At 46.2% G+C, this 26513-nt stretch overlaps 2 protein-coding genes across 15 annotated transcripts in view; one reads left to right on the top strand and one right to left on the bottom strand.

Moving 5' to 3' along the window:
* tns1a (tensin 1a) overlaps nucleotides 1-24750 on the top strand; it is an 89163-nt gene extending 64413 nt beyond the window's left edge. For 2 of the 14 annotated variants that reach the window (XM_086200870.1, XM_086200864.1), the window contains exons 13-35: nucleotides 99-211; nucleotides 294-354; nucleotides 439-514; nucleotides 602-731; nucleotides 849-914; nucleotides 1013-1138; nucleotides 12237-13919; nucleotides 14981-15144; nucleotides 15229-15370; nucleotides 18116-18190; nucleotides 18559-18585; nucleotides 18757-18841; nucleotides 18917-19479; nucleotides 19562-19648; nucleotides 19736-19864; nucleotides 20086-20181; nucleotides 20269-20346; nucleotides 20424-20495; nucleotides 21050-21076; nucleotides 21306-21474; nucleotides 21601-21669; nucleotides 21755-21784; nucleotides 21858-24747. In XM_086200870.1, coding sequence (XP_086056996.1) covers nucleotides 99-211; nucleotides 294-354; nucleotides 439-514; nucleotides 602-731; nucleotides 849-914; nucleotides 1013-1138; nucleotides 12237-13919; nucleotides 14981-15144; nucleotides 15229-15370; nucleotides 18116-18190; nucleotides 18559-18585; nucleotides 18757-18841; nucleotides 18917-19479; nucleotides 19562-19648; nucleotides 19736-19864; nucleotides 20086-20181; nucleotides 20269-20346; nucleotides 20424-20495; nucleotides 21050-21076; nucleotides 21306-21474; nucleotides 21601-21669; nucleotides 21755-21784; nucleotides 21858-21987 — 4198 coding nt within the window. In that variant the 3' untranslated portion in view covers nucleotides 21988-24747. Of the gene's footprint in view, nucleotides 1-98; nucleotides 212-293; nucleotides 355-438; nucleotides 515-601; nucleotides 732-848; nucleotides 915-1012; nucleotides 1139-12236; nucleotides 13920-14980; nucleotides 15145-15228; nucleotides 15371-18115; nucleotides 18191-18558; nucleotides 18586-18756; nucleotides 18842-18916; nucleotides 19480-19561; nucleotides 19649-19735; nucleotides 19865-20085; nucleotides 20182-20268; nucleotides 20347-20423; nucleotides 20496-21049; nucleotides 21077-21305; nucleotides 21475-21600; nucleotides 21670-21754; nucleotides 21785-21857 lie in introns of all 14 variants that reach the window. The other 12 variants (XM_086200889.1, XM_086200928.1, XR_015112321.1 and 9 more) reach the window with 11 other exon arrangements.
* On the bottom strand, nucleotides 15415-17010 carry LOC147272758 (putative C-type lectin domain family 20 member A). The gene has a single exon (XM_086200929.1). It carries the CDS (start codon nucleotides 16615-16617, stop codon nucleotides 15760-15762), a length of 858 nt encoding a protein of 285 aa, XP_086057055.1. The 5' UTR covers nucleotides 16618-17010; the 3' UTR covers nucleotides 15415-15759.
* Nucleotides 24751-26513: the final 1763 nt, after the last annotated feature.

Below are 26513 nucleotides of genomic sequence, written 5' to 3'. Positions count from 1 at the left end.
CCTCGGCGTTCCCTGACACACACACACACACACACACACACACACACACACACCTCTCTGAAATCCTTTATCCTTCCCTGCCGCTCTGCTCTCTGCAGGTATGTGCGCTACTTCAATGGGCTTCTGTCTGGACACATCAAGATCAACAACAAGCCTCTGTTCCTGCATCACGTCATCATGCACGGCATTCCCAACTTTGAATCCAAAGGAGGTGAGCGAGTATCTCACGCACCGAATATGGAGCGAGAACTGCTGCCGCCGCTCGTTCTCATCCCCTCCTCTTCCCCTCGCAGGCTGCCGTCCGTTCCTGAAGATCTACCAGGCCATGCAACCGGTCTACACGTCAGGAATCTAGTAGGGAAACTTCTGTTTCAGCTGAGTATGCTAAGAGTCACTCCTGGATGTGTTTTTTTACACACAGTTCTTGTTACTACACAGCAACGTACAAGGAGACAGCAACACCAGTATCTGCATCACCATCGAGCCTGGCCTGCTTCTGAAGGGAGACATCCTGGTAGGAGAATACTGCCTGAACTGGCATTTTAGCAGTATTTGTCCCATTTTTAAATCCTTTTTGTCCTTTTTTTTTAACCTTCACCAGTTGAAGTGTTACCACAAGAGGTACAGGAACCCCACCAGAGACGTGGTGTTCAGGGTGCAGTTCCACACCTGCGCCATCCACGACCTGGGGGTGGTTTTTGGGAAGAATGAGTTGGACGAGACCTTCAAAGGTAAGTGATCCCTCGTCATGAATCCTCACATTTTTGTTCTCATATTGTATTTGTGTGCATTGACGTCTTCTGTTTTCCCAAAAAAGCAAAGATAATTCTCACATTGCCCATCTACAGATGATAGATTCCCAGAGTACGGCAAGGTGGAGTTTGTTTTCTCGTACGGGCCACAGAAAATCAAAGGTATTCCATTCCTCCCAGTTAAAATTGAGATATTTTTATGTATGTGTGCAATCGGTGCTGTACATCTTCACTTTACCCATCATGCAATGCGCTCCCAGGCCTTAGCCACCTGGAGAACGGGCCCAGCGTTTCTGTGGACTACAACACCCAAGATCCTCTCATCCGGTGGGACTCGTACGAGAATTTCGACCACAACAGTGACGACGCTGCAGACGGCGAACACAGTATGTACACACACACACACACACACACACACACACACACACACACACAGATGGATAGCTTGTCACTCATTCGCAGTTACCAGTCAGGAGCTCCATCCAGCCTGGTTTAACTGTGTGGTTGGTTTTATTTTTGTCTTTTTCTCGGAAGATGAAGTTGTGACAGAGATGAAACTGTGTGGACACATCGCAGTGTTTGATCGCAGTTTGTGCGAGAAAAAAAAGAAAGAAAAAAAGAACCCAAACATGTTTACTGGCGTTGAGGGATAATGTGAACATTTAAGAACACCCACTTATTAAACTGAGTCTGACACAGGAGCAGAGAAGCTACTTGCTGAGTGTCAACCAGCCTGTCCTTGCTACAGATGCAACCCCCACCAACCATCCACCTCCAGCCTTAAATAGCCGCTGCAGAAATAGGGGGGCGACAGTGGCACTGCTTCTGGAGGGGTGGGGGTGGGGGGGTTGGGGGTTGTAACCCGAAACACCAACAATCCTGAGTCCCTCCAGTGCTGAAACCCACTTCCATCCTGCTCGCTCGTGCTTTCGCTTCAGGAACTTAAAATTTGAGCAAACTGTCTTCTGTTTGCTTCTATTTGTCTAAAAAGATTTGAAGTCATTTTTGGAGCCTGAGGCCTCCTTTTTGCACGAATTTCCGGCGGATTCAAATCGCATTGCAGAGAGAAATCTGTTACAAAACAAACCTCAGTGAAGAATTCGCCACTGAGTCATAAAGTCAAATATTATAAACGGCCAAACAGCTTTTTCTGGCTCTTCTTATGTTCAGCTGAATCAATTTTTCATTCATACGTAACTGATTTTTGTCCTTGTTTTTCTATATTGTTTGTTTGATTTTTTTAATTCTATTTTAAAGATTGTCTTGTTTTAACAATTATTTTGCTTTGTTTCTATGGCAATGGTGTGAGTCCATAATCACCAGGGTAATGTTATTATCACACGCGTTGCCACGGTGATGATTAGGTTGATCATTCCTGCTGTGAATCGGAGAAACAAGAAGATGCAGTTGAGTCAGGAGTTGGCACCCACATCCATATATGTATATATATATATATATGTATACACACACACGTGCACACGCGCACACACACACACGGGATGTCTTTATTGCGTCGTAAGACCCATTTCACTTTTATGAACTTCCCTGGAGCAGTCGCTGTAATTGCTGTGCTTGAAGAAAGGTCAGTGGGAAATCGCCAGGATCGCAATTTTCATCTCAACGACTGTGTTCTCAGCACGAAGAAAGAGTAAAAAAACAAAACACTCTCCTCCTGTTTGTTCATTTCTCTAATTGAATCTTCTTACACTTGGACGTTGATGCTGTTGCAGACATTCTGGAGCCAAAAAGTGTGAGAAAAGTCCAATAACCATCATTGGAGTTCTGCTTTGGCATCAAAAATAAAAGAAGCAGAATTTGGCTGCGAAAATGAATGCATGAAAGTTTTGTTTGTTTTTTTTTTAAGTGAGAATGCTAATCAGGTGTAAAATGACACATTAGAGCTGACAGGTGACACCCCCCCCCCCCCCCCCCCCAGTATGAGTAATGGCGATAATCTCCATGAGACAATCGACTATTTTTACACGTAACCGTGAATCACTCGCCAGGCGTCGTTGGAGGAATCCAGACTTGTTTATTTGCGCGGGTGTTAAAAGCGAATGTTTCATCTGCAGGTGTTGATGTCTGAATGCATCTGGGGGGTTCCTGGCGCCATTTTTAACTACGACCTTGGAAGCCCAGTTGAGGGCTGGAGCGGGGGGGCCTCTGAGTGTAGGATAGGTGTCTTTAAAGGCTCGGAGGGATTCGGAAGCTTATGCCGATGCACGTGCTCGTTCGACAGGCGGTATTCCTGTCGAACTTGTTGGCGTGAAGCGTTCGCTCAGAATGCATGTAAAGGTATTTGCGCAGCTGTTTTTGTGCTCTACGCGTGTACGCCTGCAGGTTTTCTACATGTGTACGGGTCTTTTGCAGTTTTATAGGTGGTATGCTGGTCAGCTTGACTCTGCTCCACTAATAGCCCTGTGGTCTGGCAGCTGTCGACCCCAAAGTCAAACCAGTCAAAAGGCCAAGAAAAATGTGCAACAGAAAATTGTTTACCCCCCAAACATATAGAGAATTTTGCAGGATGTATGCAGATCGTCTTTGTGTCACGAGAGCACAAGGAGTCCGGTTTTTACTTGACCGAGGGTTTTAAGATCTTCTCAGCTCGATCGTTTAAAGAGGAGGATTAGAAAGAGCGTATGTGTGTGGTTTACAGTAGGAAAGCAGGCCCAGCGACAGCACAGGCCGTCTTCCCTGTTTACCGCCCTCCTCCTCCTCCCATATTTGGCTGGGGCCGAGCCCTGAAACATGTCTGGAATAGCTGGATAGTGACAGAAAGACACACGGAGATAGAGGAGCCGGCACAGAGAGGCTGGACCAGGCAGAGGAGACCAGACGTTTGCAACGGTGCAAAAGCTGCAGGTTTTTTTTTTGGTTGTTGTTGTCGTTGTTGGTGTTTGAATGAAGAAGAAAGACAACGAACAGGAGAGGAAATAGAATGAAGGCAGATTGAGGAGAGAAGCTGACGATCATTAGCTGGTGAGTAATGAGACCCAAGAACCAGCAACCATTCATCAGATGACCCGGGGTTACACGTCATCTGTTATTAGCATTGATAAACCGCTGCCCAGCGCGCAAGAGGGAACTATGCTGTCCTCCACGACAATCTGGATGTGTGTGTGTGTGTGTGTGTGTGTGTGTGTGTGTGTTTTATGATGTGTCGACGTGATGCTCTTTAGGGAGTGGTTAGATTGAGGCACAAGAAGCACTTGGTTATTTTTCGAGAAAGACAGAGGCTTGGTAATTTCCTTCCCTTAATACTGAGTCATGTGTCATTGTCCATGTTGTGTTCCACTACGTTGTGTGATGTCATCTTCTATTACGTTGCATTGTCCAAGGTTTTATTGTGATGCATTCAGATGCAACAAGCTGCCTTGTGTTCAGATGCATCATGTTGCTTCGCAGTCACATTATTTGTGTTCTTCTGAGGTGTGACATTTTCCCTTCAGTTGCGTTGCGTTGCTTTGTGCGACGTCGCACTGCTTTACATTTGACTGCCTTGTGTTTCTCACAATCACAGCAGAAAGCGAGCCTTCATTCAAATGTGAAACTCAGCTTCACATGCGTGGTCCGGCCCGCAGCTGATGGTGGTCATTCATAGTTTTATGCGGGGGGCCGGTCATGTCTGCGTCGCCAGCACCACAGGTAACTTTTCTTGGAGTGATTTCAAACATGAAATCATGCTAAATTGCAGAAAGCTTGAGTTTCCACACTAACGTTTTTTTTAAAGACCATTTCCCAAATGACGAGAGGACAAACTTCTGTGGTTCCGCAGACATGCGAGTCTGTTTGCCTGTTTATTGCGTTTCCAAGTCAACATTGTTGCATCCTGTGTGTTTGGCACCTATATGGTATAAAATGACTCATGGAGCGAGCAATCTGTGTGTGGAACATTTTATGAGCAGGCTGCAATTTGGGCACACCAAAACTATTAGGGAGCTTGGTTGGTAACTTCATGTGAGTTCCAGAGAGCAAAGAAGAAGAAGAAGACGGAGCAAGAAGGCAGGGTTGGTTTAGCAGCCACTCTGAAAACATTTACATATCTGCAACTTTTTCTCTGTTTTGTTGTTTGTTTACGAGTGTAAATTCTGTGAATTTGAAGAGCGTCGTCTTCTAGAGAAAATATCTAGACAGCCAGAGAGTCTCGTTGACGTCCGACAGCATATTTATAAGTTTGAGTATTACGAGTCTGGCTCTCATGGCCTTCATAAATTTGACATGAGTTATGACTGACAAAATCTCTTCTTTTTTAAGTTTACAAAGTCTGCAGAAATGGAGAGCGCTCAGGTATTTTAAAAGCACCCTTGCACGAGCGCATAATGTGTTTAGTTGGACCTCTTGGTGACAGCGCGGTGAGCTGCAGCAGCAGGTTCAAATCCCAGCACCGGAGACCCTGCTGAGACTATCGTCCTCATCCCAGAATACCTCCTTTCAGTCGTAATCCTTCTGTGTTTGCAGTAGTGGATTGATACGACACTTAGATGAGGATCAGTTCTTGCAGCGGGTAAAAGGTTTCTGTCTCCAGGAGTTAAATATGGAGCTTCAGAGCTCTAAACATGACCGAGATGACTGACTGGCATCTTTGTGAGCGTCAGGCACTTTTATGACTCCCCCTCATGAGTCGGAGACAGATGGACAGGCTGACATGGGCCGACATGCAGGCCGGTGACTTAACCGGATGCGATCCTGCTGGTCCTGCTTTTGGCATCCTAGCAGCTCAAGTACAGAGATGTGAATTTACGGAGGTTTTGGAGAGTGCTGTCAGTGGTGATGAATTTCAGAAATGTTTGGTGCTCAATCTTTCAGCAGAACTTTCTAATATTTGAGACTAAAGTTCCCCTTTTTACCCAAGATTCCCTGAGACTGAATCCAGTTTATTTGGATGGTTTCACATCCCTCAAAAATGTGTGTATCCTTTCTTTCCTCACGAGACCGTTAAACCCTATTTATTGAATGATACCATGCGAATGTGGACATGTTTTCCAGCCTGCATTCCTCTTTTTTTGCACAATGTGCATGCACAACACAAACACAGCGCCAAAGAGGTGGTCAAAATCTTTGTTTCATAGGGTTTAACCAAAGAGAAAGCATTTTTAAAGTGGAGGCTTAAATTGACTGCCAACTCAAAAATTCAATTCTGAACTTGTTCTAAATCCATTAACAACTTCATGTTCCCCTCCTGCTCCGCTTGTGGCACGTATGGTTCATCATCCCTGAAGACTCAGTGAAAGATCCCAAAGATGACATGAATCAGAGGTCAGACTCACAGACAGTCCAACAGAAAGCTTTTTTATGACTCTCTCTCAAAGGACCGACGGTGGTTTGGATGACATCACCCTGAAGACCATTTTGGAGGCAGACGTGATGTGATACACTCACATCACGTTACCTCAAACTGCAGACAGCGAGTGATGGATGGAGCTGAAGGCAGACGTAGCAAATATAAAGCCGTGACACTTTTCCTTCAGCTGGTAATCGATACACCAACAATGACACCTTTTTCACCGATGCACTGCCACATCTTACCTCTCGCTGTGTCGGCTGCAAAAAGGTGTCAAAGTTCAGAAGTGGTGGATTTTTGCAAGCAATTTGCATTTTTTGGGAACGGTGCAGTTGAAAGTAGATCAAGACGTGCTCATCAAACCATGTTCTGACTTTCAGACCTGCTGGATTATGCAGCTTTTCTGGTGATTTTATGCACACACTGACACACACACACACACACACACACTCACACACGCATCCTCTCACATAACACACGTAAGTCTTCTGGGCAAGTCGTTCAAGTTGTCCGTCAAACTCAGTCACACACTTCTGGCATGCAGACTGGCCGTCGTCACAGTGATATAAAGCCGTGAAGGTGAATGTCACATCCCGCCGCAAGATACCCGATGACATCACTGCATACGCCTGCCTCTGCTTGTCAGTGTGTATGATTGTCATCGACTGATGCAACAAGTTTGTAGCACATGATGGAAGCATCAAATTAGACAAACAACACGCTTGAAGACCTTTAGTCTAGATGGTCTCTCGCGCACCTTTACGACCTCACACACCTCCGTTTATAGCTTTTACTGTTGATCCCTACACGCGTGTTCCAGCATGAAATCCAACACCGCATCCAGCAAAACATAATTGCGGTTATTTCATTCCGAGAGACACCCACCATATGGTTCGGTTTCTCCATGCGTGTTCATGTCAGATGTATTTATGTGTGGATTTTTTTTTAAACGGGTTTAGCTCTTTTTATAAGGTCATCGCCTCCCGTAAGATGGTCAAGGTTATCTTTAAGTTTCCATCACAGCTGGAAACCTTCGGGGTGGCCAATAATTGGAGTCCACCGACCCACAGCACTGCAGCAAATTACCAAATACCACTGAGAAGGAGAGTTTTGTTTTTTTTTAACCTTGATCTCTTTAAGTCACCGCAAATTAAGGGGGAAAAAAATACACCACGTAGCAATGAGTGTCATTTGTTTATGAATTACATTCAGAACAGAAGTGGTCCTGGATTGGAGCCCTGAGGAATCCCTGTCCCTGAAAGACTTTTGTTATGCTAACTCCTAATCAGGAAACACTATATTTTCACAAATCAAATCAAATATTCATATACATATTGTGCATATTAAAATATTATATATGATTATATATAGATTACAGCATAAGTGAGTTGATTATTTATCTGTTATTATTTATACTATACTATAATGCATATTACATTTTAAATTATAATACAACATAATAATAAGCTACTTATCATAGTAGTATTTCCACTACTGCTGCTACTTAGCCACTTGTTCCTGCCAGTACTTCTACAAGTGCAATTGATTTTGTTTTTCTTGTTCATAACTGTGTTAATAACTTTGTTGTTTATTTGATAGTTATATTTTTTCTGATAGTTTTCTGGTAGTTATGCTATTGCACTACTTTTTGTATTACTTTTTGTATTACTCTGAGGGGGGAGGGGGGGTCTGTGCTGCGACTGGAACCTGAATTTCCTCAGGGCTCTGCCCAAAGGATGAATAAAATTCTATCTAATCTACTCTGATCTAATCTAGATCAAATAAAGCTCATTAAACCTCTGCAGTTTTAGTTGCCCATTCAATCCTCAACTCAAGAAAATTTGTACTAAAAAAAAAAGTTGTTGTTTCTGCAGTATAAAACACTGTCCAGCATCACAAATGGTCCTCCAGGCTTTGTTGACGAATGGCCTGTTTGTTAATCTCATGTGTACCAACAGAATATAATCCCCTCCCCAGCTGCTCCATTCCATACAGCAATTACAGCGGTTGTAGCACATCTATTTATAATAAACCATTAGCCACAGGTGCTAAAATGGCTTTTTAATGACCTGCAATGTGGCAATGAGACACTCAAAGCAAACACTTAAGAGAATACAGCCAGTAGCGTGTGTGTGTGTGTGTGTGTGTGTGTGTGTGTGTGTGTGTGTGTGTGTGTGTGTGTGTGTGTGTAGTGCTGTATGGGCAATAATACCTCTAGCATTTTCACAAGAGAAGTTAGCACCTGTCACATGAGCGGATATGGAGAATAGACAGGTGCGTGCGCTAAATCGGTGAAACAAATGCATTTTGTTGAAGCTGAAAATGTAAAAAGCGAATATTTGTACATCCTACATGAACTTGTTTTGGATTTTTTGCAACATATATATGAGGAGCAGCGCAGTCTTTTGAATTACGGAGAGACAGACGTGCTGCTTTTACCACAGTGGGGGACAAATTGTAAGCTATTTGTCTTCGCCAAGCCTTGGTGACTCAACTGATCTAATTTGAGGTCTGCTGCAGCTATTTATTGACAGCAGAGGAAAGCTATTTGTTCTGTTCGGAAGCCGGTTGTTTGTGGCCCTTGGAATCATGGTCACTGGATTTAATACCCGCTTTGAGTTCTGCTATTCACATCTGAAACTCGTATTTGAGTGTTTAATGCATGGAGGTGCCAGGCAGCGCTAATAAATAGTTTTTGGTAGGTCGTCATCGTTGTTGTGTCGGCCACATCAACATGCCTGAATGCACAGAATCGGTGTTTATCAGAGTGTGCACGCGGTGTGGGGGTCCCGACCTTGAGGAGCTTGTTTAGTAAGTTCCTGTCGTGCTCAGCGTCATTCTTCACTTCCGTTCTTTTCTAAGCCGAGAGCGTCACATCAAAGGCCTCCTCGCTGGTGACGGTGAGGGGGTGAAAATAGCGAGGAAGGTGTTTACACTCGCCCCAGAAACATCCAACCTGTGAGTGAGTCACCGACGTTTCCACTCACCATACAGGCATGCGTTTGCTCTGTAGGATTCATAAATCTTTTGTTTTTCCCTCAGTTATTGTTGTAGCTCTTCTTACGTTGAAGGAACGTTAGTTGTTTACGACCCTTGACTTCTTCTGACATGTCTGTCGTTTTTGTAATCAACTGGATTTATGAGTGAAAATAAAAAGCAAATAAACCAATATGTAACGCGAAAAAATAAATTACAAAATTAGAAATTAGTTTAAAAAAGTAGACTCCAAAATAGAATAATAGAGTCATCATCTCACGTGAGGCAGTTTGGATCACCATATGTACTTGTACTCCAAAAAGTGAAGTTACGTACATGCTGACCGCGAGATTTGGCGCCATTGCAGTCACTGCAAACTTATCCGGCTTTTGGAAAAGCAGTTAAGTAAAGTTTCGCTGGAAGCTTTTTAGGCATCAGCAGTAGCAGCAGCTGCAGCTACCAAACTAAGCCAGCAAATCAAAAACATATTCATCCACCCTCTGGTGATGTATTTTAAACCTAACTCCAATGCCACCCCCCCCCCCAAAAAAAAAAAAAAAAACTCGCTCTGTTCTCTTTCACTGACTTTCCTCCATGAGCTAGGACATGTCAGTGTCTGTTCACCTGATGTGACCTCAGGACGAGGTTAACCAGCAGCTGGAAAAAGTGCCACTCAGTCTGAAAGATCTTTTGTATGACCAAGAACAAGGGCATTCCCTCTTCTGTGAAAGGTCAGAGAGAGAGAGAGCGAGAGAGATGGACAGAGCTGCTGGTTGAAACTGCGAACCCCGGTTCCCTAAATCTGAATTTTATCTTATTCATCTGAAGACATCCAGGGTGACACTCAGTAAAGGGATCCCCCCCGATGACGTAAGAAAGAGGAATTTGTATGAAGCTCGACAGCGGGGTGAAGGTGGCGGCGGTGTAGCCCCTCCCCTGCTGCCGGGAACAGTCAGAGATCATCCCAGAGTGCCAGCTCACCCCTCTCAGCAGCGGTAGCAGTGGTACAGCCCCGCCTCACTTCCATTCAAGCACATGTTGGGTGATGGAAGGACATGAGTCAGATCAGAGAGGACCAGAGCTAAAGGTTCACAGGGGAAGTGGACATGGTTTTTGATCCCAACAAGGAATATTGTCATTACTTTTTGGGATAAATTGAATCAAATATAGAGAGCTGACCTACAGGTAAGGAGGAGCCTCGGATTTCTTAACAACACAACTCAGACAACCTCCCTGCGTGTCGCTACTGTGCCAGTGTCTTGCTGTTGTTGACATGAGTTTTGAAATAGCTATGGTCGGAGTGATCCACCATCTGTCTCGAGGGGTCGCTGCTCAATATGGAACATCCCCATACAGCCGTGGTCATGTGTACGTCATGCTATCATCACCCTGCCAACCTAGACTGGATCGACTTTCTTCTCGGTACCACAGAATGAGCTGCATGTGTGTCATTGTTGTGTTTTAGTGCTGACTTTGAAATGTTGCACCAGCCTATTGTTGCCATTCAAACTGTGTGCCAACCTTTCATCTTGACTTTCGGGTGTTTTTCCATCGGTGTATAAATTCATACACGTATATTTCAAATTTCCTCCCTTTTTCTCTCTTTCAAACAGGAAATAAATTGGCACTGAAACTGCATCCACTTAGTGATTTAACTAGCAGTGTCAGTTAGTGGAAACCCTACCCCTAAAGTGTGATGGGCGAAGCGTGGCCAAGAAATATCAAATGACCAACACACTCATAATATTGTAAGCAGATGGTGACTTTTTTCCCTCCATGCTTCATATTTTTAGGCCTGAAAAACATTGCATGGCATGCCGTGTTTTCTGAAAGCTTACAGGGTGTTTTGAAAGCTGTCACGGCTAAAGTTACCCTCTATTTCTTCCTCTGACGCATCGCCAAAGCCAAAGGAATTTGTTGAAATTTTTCAGTTCAGATGAAATATTTCTCTTCCCCCTTTTTTGCTTCTCCTGCTAAATTCATCAGGAACCGGGTTTGAGACTCACCTTTTAATGAACACACATCGTCCGTAGGATTTCGGCTGGTCATCTCCCAGTCCACCCTTGGGGTTGTTGCTGATGTGCTGCACAGGATCTACCCTAGTTCACATCAGACCATGCGGGCTTGCAGTGACGCAATTTGGCAGGCGGCTTTAGCCCTGCAAAGTGGCTATTAATAGAGCTGAAGGGGCAGTGTTGCCGGTTGCCGGGCTAAGTGCTGAACAGAGGTGGTCACTGTGCCTTTGGTGCGAGCGGTCTGGGAAAGACAGGGCTTTAGTCAGACTAATTAGACCAGAAGACAAGAGCGCACAGTTCGTCCTCCAGAATGCTGAAAAAGCCAGCCATGTATATTTAGCTTGAAGCTAATGGTGCCTGACAGCTAACGACAGCAAAACTGGAGAATCACAAGTGTCATCATTTTTAAAAAATTGGGTTTTTTTTTTGCTCAGACTTGTGGATGTATGGACGTCCTTTTGCTGTTGTCGCCTCGAGTCCCCATTAACTTTGAGTGAGCTCTCATCTTTCAGTTGAGAAGATTTGAAATAACTTGAAAACGTGATATAAAAGTTTCCACTGAGTCACCCCCCCCCCCCCAAAAAAACTGCACAACTTTTAAAGGACTCTTGGAACTGAGGAGCAAATATACATGTCAGCACAAAGAAGTCTATATATTTTAAGCTCCTGTGATGCGCATCAGAAGCCCTGTAATTGTGGTTATGTGCCTTTGCATCACCAATCGAAGCTTCCTTCCAGCTCAGAGTTCTGATGGTCGTTAAAACGTCCACGGTGCTTGCCAAAAATAAATCTTGTTAATTTTTATCGACAAGCCGCTTTCTCCCTGCTGCTGAGCATTATTATTTTATAATCCATTCATCGTTTGTCAAAAACAACATAAATACAGTCGGGACAATTCAGTTCAATGCATGAAGATAGAGAAGTAATGAGTGGCCTCAGGTTTTTATGAGGATGGAGCAGAGCGGATAGTGGATATTGTATGTTTACCACTGCAACCCAACCACTGATTTTTGGAACTTCAAAGACTATCAGGGGCAAATGTGAATGACAACTAAACAGGCTGCAGATATTTTGGTTCACGTGAGAAGAGGAAGAAAGGAACCGTATCAGCTTAAAGAGTAAAAACCAATGCAAAAATCTACAACACAGAACTGCACAGAGAGATGGGAGTTGCAGTTTCAGTAATTCAGCGTATGTCTCTCTGTCTTTCAGATGTTGTTCACACTCAAGGTCCACTTGACGGAAGCCTGTATGCCCGGGTCCGCAAGAAAGACTCCCTGGAGGGAGTGGTCACCATCAATGGCCTCCCAGCCCATGAAAACCCCTTGACCAATGCAGAGAACCCTTTGCAGCACCCCAACCACCCCCTTCAAACCACTGACCAGACCCTTCCTGTAACAGGCCACGCCTCCCTCCCTGCCGTCGACCACACCCTCTCCGTAAGCAGCGACTCGGGCAACTCCACCGCCTCCATCAAGACTGACCGTACTGATGAGCACAGCCAGTCGGTGCAGGCTGGTGCGAACCACAGCAACCCGACAGCAACCCACCCACCGCTAAGCCCTCAGGAGAAGAGAGAGCTTGACCAGCTTCTGAGTGGCCTTGAGGCACCCACCCAGCGGCAAACATATCTGTCCACGTCCACAAGTCCCGGTGGAGGAGTCCGACACTTGGTTCCTGCGCAAGTGCATGTCAACGGGGGCCACGCCAGGCTTGTTGGTGCCCCGTCAACAGACGAACGTGAGACAGATATTCTTGACGACGAGTTGCCCAATAGCCAAGAGGGAAACAGCGTGGACAGCTTGGGTACACTCTCGTCCTTAGAGGGTCAGGGGACACCAGGTGACCTCTACTATCAATCGCAGACACCCGTCAGTGGGCAGAACGACGGGCCCTACCTTGAGAGAGGTGTTCTCGGAGAAAAGCTGACTGACATGCCTGTGCACGGCGTACGAACTCCCACAGCGATGCAAGAGCGGAGTGTAGACACGGCATCGCCGCAGGGGGGATACAACAATTATCAGAATGGAGGAGGAATGTACCGCTCACAGTCCTTTGGAAATCCTCCAGCTAACAGCCCAGAGACCAACCCCAAACTGATGCCCAGGGCCCCTGAGAGGAGCACCAGTAGCCGGGAGGCAGTTCAAAGAGGTCTCAGTGCGTGGCACCAGTACAGTCTCCCAGATGATCCTTTTGGTCCTCCTCTTCAATCAACCCACAGCTTGCCCCATTTCCCCTCTTCAGCTTCACAACGGGACATAGAGCAGTCCATCGAAGCACTCAACATGCTCATGCTGGACCTGGACCCGATCAACTCTCACATGTCCAAGTCACACAGTGCTCCTCCCGGAGAAAACAGCCTCAATTCCGCACAGGCTCCCTTCTCCCAGACACTGGCGCGTCCCTCGTACCAAGCAGACTCGGCCATCCACGGCTATAACAACTCCGGGTCGGTCAACAATACCTTTCACCAGCCTGTGCGGCCGGCTGGGAGAGTGTCAACTTTACCCAACCAGAGCCCTGTCATCGAGTCTCCCGTGTATTCTCCTCAGAGGCCCAACCCCGCTTACCAACACCAAAACACCACCCCAACACACACCCCAGAGCCCTACCTCCACACACGCCAGTCTCCGCACCACTACCCTTCAGATCCCTCCCCTAATTTCAATCAGCAGGCACCAGTGAAGCCCCTGAATTCTTACCCAGGTGGTGGGGTTTCCTACTCCCCGGATCTGCAGGGATCCTCTCCCTATCCAGGCTACAGTGCTTCCTCTTCTCCCCTCCCCACTATCACCCCTCAGCCCAAGGATACATCCTCTTCCTCCTTACCCAAAGAGCAAGATGCAGAAGAGGAGACGCTTAACCTGGAAGGCCTGGTGGCTCATCGCATCGCTGGTGAGACTTGGTATTATGAGGTGGTCGCAGTTGAGTTAAAGGTTTCCAGGATTGTGTTGCATGTGGTGAGGCGAATGCCAAGAATTTTGTCATCTAGAATGTTTCAAAGCAGATGCCATTATGAAAGTATGTATGCATCCAAAAGGCCTAAGATTAAACTCTTAGAGACTCAGAGTTTCATTAATTTCACCCGGAGGTGTCATTAGTGGCTGTTTCTGCTCCAGATTCACGCTGGGGTTCTGCACCAGAGGACTGTGCTCTTAAAGATAGACCTGCAGCTGAAATAAAAGCAGAACCTGTCAGTCGGGAGGAAGAACAGCCTCAAGTTTGGAGGCCCCAGTTTCCATGCATTGTCTGCGTTCATGTTCAAACCGGTGGAAGCTCTCTGCTGCCTCCCAGTGGAGCCAAGTTGTACATGCATCCTCTCAAAGCTCGTTAAAGACATCTCCTCTTATTCAACAAAGGTCTTTTCATTTAATGTTCACTTTCATTCCTTTTTTTTTCCTTCTCCTTTTCTGTTCAATCCATCACTCGGCTGTATGGACAACCCCTCCCACTTTTGCTTCTTCCTCTCTCACCTTCCTCACCTTCCTGCCCACCATCCACCACCCTGTCCTCCCTGAGCAGAGTACAACGCTCGTATCCGGGGCATCAGTGAAAGCATGACACCGCAACAATCTGACCGCCACCGCTCCTATTCCTTCTCTGGTTTGTCCACTGTCCCTCGCTTTTAATGACTCACTCTCTTTCATTACTTTGATTTTCGCAGCATTTGTAGAATCTTTCACTGCTTCTCAACCATTTTCTTTAAATTCCCTAAGTTTACTTTCTTCATGACATTTCATCAATGACAGGTTTTGCTCTGTCACTTCTTTTCAACCCCTTACCCTTGTCTATCTGTAACTGTGGGGACGTTCGTATTAAAATTAATTGTAAAGGTTTTCGGTGTGTTCACCTTCAAGTTGTCAAGAAAATTTAGGGTTTGTCTTTACCGCTTTTCCACTTTTAATGGAATACGCAGTTCGAGAGCTCCGCGTTATCTTATTTTTGGATGTTTTCAGGGGTTCACTCCAGAGGAATGACCCCAGAAGTGACCCAGGAGACGGGCCGGCGCCGGACGACCAGTGAGGGTCAATACCAGAGCGGCCATGACAACAGGCCTGTGGGACATTCGCCGGACTTTGCCACCAATCTGGCCCTCAACCCCGGAGGAAGACCCAGAGAGGTAAAGCAATGTGATGGTCGAGCCACGACTGCGCTGGTAGAATGTGTCCTTCTTCTCACATTTGTCTGTGTCCGACTTCCCCAGGGTCCCATGCACAGCTACAGGGAGGCGTTTGAGGACGAGGCAGACGGGTTTGCCAACAGTCCTTCTTTTGGAGGCTGTGGTGAGAATTCCCCTCAGACCCCCAGCTTCCCCGTGTCGCCACAGACTCCTTACTTCAACATGTGTAGGTTCAGACTGCCTGCAGAGGGCGCTCTCAAATCCTGAAAACCTCTCTTTTTCTTTCTTTTTTTTTCCTCAACAAAATATTTCTATGCGGGACAAAAATGGACACAGTAAGATCTGTTTATTTGTTATTTGATTAACTTGAGTGTAAGTTTATACTTTTCTTTATTCAGTCTTTAACAGTTTAATTGTTAAAATAGATACAAAGTGACAGAAATCAATGATAAAAGCGAGAAAGCAACTCGTGTGGCACCATAAAACAAAAAAAAAATCCACAAAAAGGCCAAAGAAACAAATCAGACTGAGGGACCTGTGAGAGAAAAAAAATCAAAGTACACGCTTGATTAAATTGAATAACGAGGGACTAAATCTGCCAAATTAAATTCATTTTCAGTAGCAAATGAAATAGAGTTCCTCCTCACAGTCACGAGCCGTCCACACCATTTCATGGTCATCATGTCGACGTGGAGTTCCAGTGTCGTTAGCTTGTGCAGTCACATCAAAACCACCTGCATCAATCTGATCCGCCGTCGTTCCCATGGTGCTGTTAGTGGCCAGTCCTGTACTGGTGTTGTTCACTGTGTCCTTGATCAGCTGCACTGCGCCACATTCCAGAGTGACCTCAGGACACGGCGGCTCACCCTCTTCACCCCAGGCTTTGTACTGGTACGGCCGCCCGTCCACCCACAGCCAGCGCCCGGGGAAGAAATGCAATCCCATCCAGACGTTGTCGGTGCTGACGTTCTTCTCCAACTCCTTCTGGATCAGCAGCATTTCTGTCTGCGACACCACGCTGGCCAGGTCGCTGTGGTTCTTCCTGCAGTGCTTTAAAGCTTCCTCCCAAGTCTTCCTCTCCCTCACAACCACCACATTGTAGCAGAAGAATGGTCTTTCATCGTCTTCTGAATTATACCACTTGTTCCCATAAACCCCACCGTAGTCATCCTCTGGATGGTCGCTGGGCCAGTGATGTGCCCAGTGAGACATGGTCATGCTCCCACCTCCTGACCACATCCACCTCTCACCGTTGATGGAGTTCCTCTTCAGTCCTATCCAGGAGAAGGGAGTGATGTTGTTGTCATGCCAAGGAAGTCGATCCAAATCAAATGAAGTGGTAACGGGCGCCAAGTCTGTGTAAAACTCTCTGCAGTGGTTCTGCGCTTCGTGCCATTTCATAATCTCCTGAATGTGGACGTACTTCCCTGCAGCTGCAGACAGGAGCAGGATGCAGGCGAAGGCTGGTGTCATCGCTGGCCGGCAGAGTGAGTCGTCCCGCACTCACTGGTTGGGAGGGTCTTTATACTGCAGTTAGGCATCACTGTTTGTTTTCTGCACGCATTTGCATAGGTTGGGCCCTCGCTGGCAGCGCTCAGAGTGGAAGACCAACGATTTTAAAATATTCAGCTTGCGAGCATCCAGAGCCCTCTGTTTTTATTGGGTTCAACTGTGGAGATGAGGAAAAAAAAAAAAGGCAGAGAAGGAGCTGGACAACACAACGCCTCTCAGCATTTGTTTAAAAGACGAGCGTCGCATGACATGACAACAACAACAACACGCAGCAGGTGTGTGTGCGACGTGTGGAGGGGAGATGAAGCCATGCTGAACTGAGAAATGTCTCCTTCCTTCCTCAGCAACACGACATGTCTGGAAGGAAATAAATCAGTGTACAAATGAAGACGGCTTTGATCTGCTGTGGCAGACAGAATTACATTTTATTTATTTGTTGTTTTTTCACTGCATATGTGTAACGTTTGTCCTCGAACCTGGATGACCAAAAATGTAAAACCCCCAAAAAGTTGTGGCAGATATAACGCAACACCTGTGCAGTCCTTTTTCTCCACCACGCTAACTTCTCCACATTTTTCTTATTCCAGCAATCCTTCACAAATATGAAAGCATTTCTGATCGTTGTCCCGTGTCTTGACCTCGCCTTGCGTTTAATCACACGCTTTCTCGACACGTCGTGAGTGGAAAGTTGCTCTTGTAGCGTGAAGCTGATTTGATTTGATGCTGCTTGTCCTGCAGGCGGCCCTGAACACACATCGGTTGCAGTAAGAAAACTGCTCTGTGGTGCAAACCTCCATATTTACCCCCATACACACACAAACAGACCAACATTTAGCCTGCTCCTTTTGTTAGAAGTGGAGAAATGAAAATGAAGATTTAATTTTCCAAAATGTCAGACACCAAAATGTACCCCAACTAGCAGATGATTCTTTTTTTCCCCCCTCAATTTTTGGGGCACGTGTACCGTCTGACTTTGGAATTAACTCTTCAGTTTTCAGATTAACCCTCATGTGCTCCTTAATAATCTCCATTGTCAACGTGCTATGAACTCACCCTTGCATAATCTAACCTGGAGCCGTGATCGTGCGGGTGGCAGCATGCTGTGCACATCATGTGTTTTTATTTTGGGCATTTTTATAGCGACGTCACACCTGATTTTAGTGGTTAAAACATCTGAAACATCAGCCGTCGCCCTGGGTCATTCTAGCTTTAGTCGATAAAAGGTACATTTGTTTCCTTTCTCCATTCTTTTCTTTTTCTGTGCAATCGCAGAGAAAAAGAAAACTAATGCAAAAGGCAGGTTTTTTTGGGGGGGTGTGAAACAGTGCTCCTACCACATGTAAATTCACTGGCTGGTGCATTTTCATGTGTAAAAGTGAAGACGTGGTTGCCTTTGCATGGTTTTCACTCTCATTGTCATCACTTTAGTCTGCTAACACTCCTCTCCATGTGTCTGCAGCTCGTTCTCCTCCTGGTTTGGCCAAGACTCCTCTGGCAGCGCTGGGGCTGAAGCCTCATCAGCAGGCCGGATCAGGTTTGTAGACATCATGAAGTCACCTGATCATCGTTTAAACTTCACAACCCTAAAAGCTGCCAATTATGAGTGTGTAAGATGATTGCAGACATCTCGAACTGTGACACTTGCTGGAATGGTGCAGCTATAAATGTTGTGAGTCAGATTGTGACAATAAACATCATAAAAGAGCTGAAACGGGTTGATTTAGTGTCTTAACAGAATGGAATCAGAGGATTTTAACAGTCTCTGCTGCCCTCTGCTGCTCAGTTCTGTGTTTGCATGTTGAAATGCTAATTGCTAACAGCTAACTGTTCCTGCTTTGCGCTCAAGTGTGTCTCCCTTGTCTCCTCTTCCTCCACACACCCTTCCTCCTGTCTCGCTGTCAGACTCTGATTCTAATGACGGAGAGCAAGGTGAGAGCATCTCATTCCACCAAATATCTTTTCTTTTGAGAACGATCATCTGTTTCTCTGTTGGCCGAGCTTTTATGTGCCTTCAGCTCAGGGCTGCATTCCATTTCTCTTCCAAAAGGTAACACACTAGTAAAGCTGGCTCTGACCGTGTGATCAATCTGTTGTTTCCAGCAGACAATCGTAGTTTTGGAGACTCCAGAGCACAACCGGTCAGCGCCCAGCTCTCCTCCAGCAGTCCCATCCACAGCACTGATGGGTGAGTCATCGCTCGCATCATGACACGTTCATCCAAACGTCAGACGGATGTTTAGACGGTTCTCTCTGTCTGCAGGAGGAGGGTTGGTTCCTCCGACCACGCCCCGCACAGCCAAAACCCCTCCTACCCCCACAGACCCGCCTCCCCTGAAGGTTCACAGGTCAACATCATGGGGGTCCACACCGTCCCAGGCAGCCCCAACACCCTCCACCGCACAGTGGCCACCAACACGCCACCAAGCCCCGCACTCCAAAGACGCCTGGGACAAGCCAGCCCCTCGCTGGCCAGACATCCTTCTCCAGCTGTTGTCAACATGCCCTCAAGCCCCCTGATTGGCCGTAACCCTAAAACGGCAGGTGCTGGTGTACCCCCCAGCCCTCTGATGGGCCGCCGCACAACAACGAGCGGCCACAGCACACCTGATGAGCTGGGGGCCGCGTCTCGTCAGGGGAGCGCCCAACCCCCCTCCACGCCTGCCTTCCCGGTCTCCCCGCAGCTGCCCGAGAAGAGACACATGTCCAGCGGAGATGCAGAGAGGACGGACAACAGGAACCTGACGCCAACACCAGGCAGCGGCGGCAGCACGCCAAACCTGTCTGGCACACACACACTCCCAGATGTCTCCAAGTCCATATATGGTGGGACAGAGTTTATTTCTAAGGTCCAGACGGTTTCTGTCCTGTGCAGCCATCATTTCTCTTGTCTCCTCTATCTAAACAGATGGTTATCCAGACATTAAGATGAATGTCAAGTTTGTCCAGGACACGTCCAAGTTCTGGTACAAGCCAGATATCTCCAGAGAGCAAGGTGAGAGGGAGACGAGCCAGCCAGTCCAGGAGAGACGCAGACCTCAGCCACGGTCCCCCTTGACTTCTTCTGCCTTCTCTCTTTCAGCCATCAACCTGTTGAAGGACAGGGAGCCTGGGGCGTTCATTATCCGGGACAGCCATTCCTTCCGCGGGGCCTACGGTCTGGCCATGAAGGTGGCCTGCCCCCCTCCAACAGTACAACAAAACAAAAAAGGTACGGCCGTCCTCCTCAACCAAACTCCGTGTAAAAAGAAGCTGTTTTTCTCTTTGGTGAACAGATCCGCCCCAAAGCACTGCATCTTCCTCCTCAACTCGCTCTACACCTCTCCACTGAGTTTGGTGAAATTCGGCTTGATGGGTTTTGCGTCATCTTGCTAACAGATAGCACATTAGCTATGAGTTCCATTTCGTGGACATTTGTACGTCTTGTTCCAGCCGGTGATCTGACGAACGAGCTGGTGAGACACTTCCTGATTGAGACCAGCCCTAAAGGCGTCCGTCTGAAGGGCTGCCCCAATGAGCCCTACTTTGGTGAGTTCTCAGCTGGGTTTTCATTGCTCCTAACGCCGGCCTGGCTGTATATGCACTCCTCTGATATCGCACATCACTGCGTTCTAGGCTGTCTCTCTGCTCTGGTGTACCAGCACTCCATGACTCCGCTGGCTCTGCCCTGTAAGCTGATGATCCCCACCAAAGGTACCGTCTTCTCCTCAAAGGGATTTTCTCTTTTTCAACTGAAACGCTCAACGTGGCTGTCGTTCCGTCTCCTCCAGATCCAAATGAGGAGGCGTTAGAACTGGCGACACCTACTGACCCGGTGGTGGAACTTCTGAAGCAAGGAGCCGGTAAGTCCCGGCAGCACAAAGCTCTGCTTTGCTTTCTGCGTTTTGCAACGACTTTGAGATTGAAAGTCTCACCGCACTGAAAGAGTTCAGAAAGCCAAGTTAAGTTAAACCACAATCTGGTAAACTCCTTTAAATTTTCCTGTTAGATGTCATTTTCTTTGGAGAAACACGTTTATCAGAAAAGGTCATCACGCAGGAGCCGATATTGAACATTCCTGGAAAATAACCAGCCTTATAGTCACAACTCTTTCAACTCCTACTTTGTCTTTCATTCTTAATGAGTTTAATTTAACTTTGCTGTTGGGATGTGACATGTGACTTTTGTCGGCTGTGTTGTTAAAAGTAAACTGGCAGGTTTCCTGCAGCTCAGGCGTTGGTCGTTTTCTTCCGTTCATCGGCTGTCAAACCCGTTTCTTACTCTTTAGTTGGGGCACAGCTGCTTACTCAGCTGAGAGCCGCGCTGCATCTAGAACAGTTTTAAGAAAAAAAACAACAGGAATAAGTGCACTTGTTGTGGATGGGTGTGCTGACGCCATGTCACCCTTACCTTACAGTCCAGAAGGTTCCTGAGGAAGCTCACGGTAAATACCGGTTTGCACCGTTCTGCTTGGTTCCATCATCATGCACGTTAACGGAATGCTGTCACAGAAGCCTCCATCTCACTTGCAGCTCAGAGCCACTCAGTCTCATCTTAACTGCTTTAAAATGCATGTGGAGTTCACTGAGACGCCGCTCCTCCTCACCGCGCCCTCACCTGGAGCTGCGCCTCCTCCTGCCACGTCTTTGTAACGCTGACTCCTTTGCTCCTAGCGTGCAACGTCCTCTACATCAACTCCGTGGACATGGAGTCGCTCACGGGGCCTCAGGCCATCGCCAAGGCCATCAGCCAGACGTTGGCCACCAACCCCCTGCCCGCCGCCACCACCGTCCACTACAAGGTGTCGCCGCAGGGCATCACGCTCACAGACAGTCAGAGGAAGTGAGTTAACACCAAGAAACATCTTTGAATTACCATCATGTGGCGCCTCCTCCTGGAAACCGTCACAAAGACATTTACCAAAAAAGCTGGATGTATTGGCTGATGATGTCATTTTATTTCCCGCAGGATTTTCTTCAGACGACATTACCCGCTAAACACCATAACCTTCTGTGACCTTGACCCCCAGGACAGGAAGTAGGACCCTCTTTGTTTTCAAATGTGTTCTTTTCCAGTTCTCCTAGAAATGAGAAGAACAAACGCACCTCTGTTGTCTCCACAGATGGGGCAAAGAAGGAGGCGGCTCCGTGAGGTAAAGGCTGATTGAGCTTTACTGAGCGCGTCAGGGCTGTTCTGTGTACTCAAGCATCTTCTTCCTCCACCAGGCTCTTTGGATTCGTCGCCAGGAAACAAGGAAGCACAACAGACAATGTCAGCCACCTGTTCGCTGAGCTGGACCCAGATCAGCCCGCCTCGGCTATCGTCAGCTTCGTCTCGAAAATGATGAAGCGGTGAAACCCCCGCCTCCTAAACGGCGCGCGTTTTTGGAATCGTCCTCCATCGTTGGCGTCTTTTTCGCCAGGACTCGATGATGATGATGATGATGATGGTGATGATGATCTTTTTCAATTCTGTTGGTTTGTTTCTCTTCTCTCTCTCTCTCTCTCTGTCTCTCTGTCGCTCTCTTTTTTCTCTCTGCCTTGCTGGTTTGTCTCGAGTGTCTATTGAAGTGAGTTAGTTTGCTGGAGGAAGTGTGCGGTGGGTGTGGAGCTGTGAACGTGACAAACACGGCGGCCGTGAAAGAGAGAATGAATGCTAGCTCAAGGAAGCGCGGTAAGTTGAGCGTAAGGACTCGTACGTTTCAGGGTTTTCTGTTTGTTTCTGTTGATTGATTTACCAAAGGTAGTTGCAATACAAGTGCAAGAACGATGTAGCTCTTAAGCCATTATTATTTCCTCTTTTCAAAAGATGAAGTGTTGAACTGAACAAAAAAAAAAACAAAACAAAAAAACACAGTTTCTTCTTGTCTTCAGGAAAAAAGTTGAGCCTTGACGGCTTTTAGCAAAACAGTGTCTGAAGACTTTATGCATGTTAGCTTGATCTTTAAGCTTGGTTCTTCTACCTTCCACAAGTCATCGTGAAACCCTTGGCGTGGTCATACGGGGGTCTGCTGTGTGTTGGAAAGGGCTCTGCAGTGAAACCACGACTGATCTAAACTGTGCACAGCAGACCCGCCTCCACCACCACCACCAACAACAACAACAACAAAAAAAAAACTAAAAAAGAAGAAGAAAAGAAAAGAGTCTGTGTCAGTGCAGCCACACGTGCATCACATCCACCTCGGAGTCGGATCTCCTGCTGCTGGTGGCGGCCCCCCAAGAGATCGTCCACAAGGTGGCGCCACACAGTCACACCAGCGTCACATTTGCCCATCAAGCTTGCAGTAGTGGATCCGTTGATAGACGCTGAAACACACTGGAACTCCCCAGGGACTGGCCCCATGACCTGGACCTATGCACTGTTCTTTATGCATGCTGTTGTCCCCGTCTCCCCCCTCCTCCCCCTCCTCCTCACCCCCACCTCCTCACATCCAACGTCACTGAAATCATTCTATGCTGTGTGCGACTTAAAAACCTTTAGACAAGTACACCCAGGTTGTACGACTTGTCAAAAGACTGCATGAAAATAGATTTTTGTACTCTTCTCAGAGTCCTGAAAAGAAGTAGACAACCCATTGTTGAAGTAGTCCGATGATGGTGAAACGCTTTCTATTTGTCCTTTTTTTTTGGTTCTTTTCTTTCTTTTAATTTTATCTCCTTTTTTTTTCTTTTTTTTTTTTGGTCCATTTGAGCCAGGGTTACCTTTCACTGTATCGCGGTGTTTGTCGTCCAGTTTTACATTTTAGATCATTTTAGGGCAACGGAGGAAGAAGAAGAAGAAGAAGAAGAAAAAAAAAAAGGAAAATATGAAAAGAAAAAGAAAAGAAACACAAAAAAAGAAAAGAAAAAACACTGTGCGCAAATGCCTGCTTGTTGAAAACACACAACCATTCACAATAAGCTAAGGAAAATTGATATAAATGTACATAGATATACTACTTTGAAAGGTGACATAGCGAAAAAGTATTTATTTTTGTTGCTTTGGTCCCTCATGGTTACTCATATATACATATATTGTACAGTCTAGATAAAGAAGATGACCTAATGGGTTGAGAAGAAAATATATACTTATTTTGGCTAATGATTTCAAAGTCTGAGGACTTTGAAATGTGTTTGAATATATGGTGTACATTACTTTGTACATGTATGTGTTTGTTTTGGCTCGTCTTTTTTTTTTTCTTTCTTTTTTTCTTTTTTAAAATCATTTTCTCTCCAAGAGAACGAGGTCGGGGGCGAAACATCGAGAGACTGACATTGCATGGATAGAAGCATCCGAGTTGGGTGGTGGGTGGGGGGAGGGGGGGGGGTAGAAGTATTGTAGCGCTGCAGATTTTCAAAATAAAAGGGAAAAGCCTCAAATGCAATATGAAAACAGCAACCATGACAGTTCCACTTATGAGTTTAGCCAAAGATTCAAGCTGCATGTTGCTTTACTTTTGATTTTTTTTTATTTAAAAAAATACCAAACAGCTTTTTGTCATTTTCACTCAGCTTCAGCGACAATTTCCTCCACGACACACTCAGCTTTTTGTTTTTCTACACGTCTCATCACTTGTTCGACAGAGAAAAGACCTGCTGTGTAAATAAAGCACTTACATACCAAAAGATTCCATCGTGCAGGAGGTGAAGAGCAGCTCGACGGCGTCGTCAGACCGCCAAAGGTGTCTTTTCCGGCCCTCTTGAAAGTTTATTTATTCTTATTTATTCTTTGTTTGTTTTCCCTGACATGTTTCAGAAAATGTCATTTGAACAGTGTTGTGGAATGAGGGGGATGTATGGGAAGCAGAGGTACAGTGCAGATGAATCCATGAAGGTGAGAACCAGGAAGAACTCACCTGTACCTGCTGGCTCTGCCCGGAGGGAAGCTGCAGAGGGGAACTGTCTGAATGTGCTACTCTGGAGAAGAAAAAAAAAGGGGTCTCTTATTTTGTTTGCGCTTATCATTTACATTATATTGTCATGGCTTAACTGTTCCTAAGGGGAAAAAACATTAAAGCAATACAAATCAGTTACATGAATGGATGCGTGTGTCTTTGTTGGCGCTGGCGTCTCATCCAGGTGTGCTCGTCAGCTCAGATGAGCCGCACCTGGACGGAGGTGACTTCAGCCGCTGCTCCTTCCAGCTCAGCTCAGCTCAGCTCGCTGGAGGAGTGCTTTTGCAGGGCGAGCGGCCGTCACGTCACCCTCGGCCCTCCTCACCTTTGCTCCCCGCCACATTTTACTGTCAAATGCCTGTTTCTTTCTTTCCCTGTCATCCCTCAGCGACGAGGAAACTCCACTTGTCTCTCTTCTCCTGTTAATATTTGCATTTTAACACCAATTTAAGTGGGACTGCAAATGAGCAGGGCACGTCAAAACAACAGGGCTTTTGTTTGGAGGATATTTAGAAGGGCAAAGCCATGACTCACACTCAGGACAAGAGAGAGACGTCACTGGGGACGGCGGTGTCACCTGTGCTGATTCTACTAAAATATGAACTTTACATCAAAGTAAAAAGACTAAAACTCAGCTCCAAAACCCTGAAGAGACACGTTTAGTCAGAAACTGACAGGTCAAGGTCCACAAGATTGAAATAACCAAAGATTGCTTAGTTGAGTGATGAAAAGTAGGATGTGGGTAAATCTGATCAGATCTAACAAGGATGTCGGACGCAGGATTAAGATGAAATCTTTCAAAGATCAACCCTTAACAAAGGCAGTGGGTTGCAAAGGCCAAATGTTTCTGCTCTTTCTTTTTTTTTCTCCAATTAGTGGTCAGGTCCCCTCACCGACTCAAGTCGGTTAAATTTCACCATCGAGTCATTATGTTTGCCGTCAAGTCTAAACCTCAACTTTTCTATTGGTTTATTTGGTATTTTTTTTAAGCAGGAAACCAAATAAAACAGAAGCATCTACAAAAGTGCATTCTCTCCGATGGCCAGCGGGAGGCGACAAAATAGTCCTTAACATTTGTGTCTTGAGTTGTCTTTTTTTTTTCCTTCTTCTTCTTCTTCTTCTTCTTCTTCTTCTTCTTCTTGAGTGTATGTTCTCGGCTCTTCTCCAATCGAAAATTTCGCATTTTGAAGGCGGGGCCACCAAAGCGACCTGTCAATCAATATAATCCACAGGTGCTTTGGGTTAAGGGATGCATGGAGCCATTTAAGTTTTATCTGCAACTTTCTGTGTGCCTTCAGAGAAAGATTCTGGTCTGATTTTGTGGTTAGCAGCAAGCTTGGGTGCAGGCTAAAATCTGGTATCTCGTTTTTAGCATTTGCAGGTTCTGGGGTTTGCTCATTCTTGCAACGCTGCTGACGAGGAACCTGAATGCACCTGCTGGTGTCTTGATTACGAAATATCACAAAGCCTCTGAGGAACGTGTTCTCAGACTGTTCTTCGGCCTGACCATATATATATCGAGTTTTCTATTTGCAAGGTAAATCTAGTAAATAAATAAAACCCCAAAAAGAATTAGCAGCAGGTGTGACTCATCCAGGCAGCCCTCCAAGCAGTAGCAGGTCATTTCTGTGAGTTTCCAGGTTTTAGCGCCGTGGCTCCACCTGGCATGAGCCCGATAACAGTAAAGAAAGCTAATGAGAGCTCGGCGAGGTTCTCACGGCTGCAGACGGTGCTCAAGCTAGCAAGTATGCATGACACACTTCCTGCAACACTCCAGCATCATCTGCGTTTAAACCTGAGTGCCATTTGATTTATGTGACACTTTTATTCCCTCTCTCTCTCGCTCTCCCTCTCTCTCTCTCTCTCTCTCTCAAACACACACACACACACATTTCTTTGTAAGAATTCAATTTCAAAAGACAAAACACCAAATCTGTCACGGCAATAAACTCCCAGCATGAACATGAGATGAGCTGAGCGGCGGGTCGAGTCCACCCTGATGCCGGGT

Source organism: Aulostomus chinensis, chromosome 1 (assembly GCF_037954235.1).
Source record: "Aulostomus chinensis isolate RoL2024-O1b breed Wild chromosome 1, RoL_Achi_v1.0, whole genome shotgun sequence".
In the NCBI taxonomy this organism is placed as follows: domain Eukaryota; kingdom Metazoa; phylum Chordata; class Actinopteri; order Syngnathiformes; family Aulostomidae; genus Aulostomus; species Aulostomus chinensis.
Note: the sequence above shows the minus strand (reverse complement) of the source record. Positions and strands in the feature narration are given on the sequence as shown.

What these genes read in the sequence shown, in the direction of transcription:
- LOC147272758 (XM_086200929.1), bottom strand. Translation starts at nt 16,617, where the DNA reads ATGACACCAGCCTTCGCCTGCATCCTGCTCCTGTCTGCAGCTGCAGGG.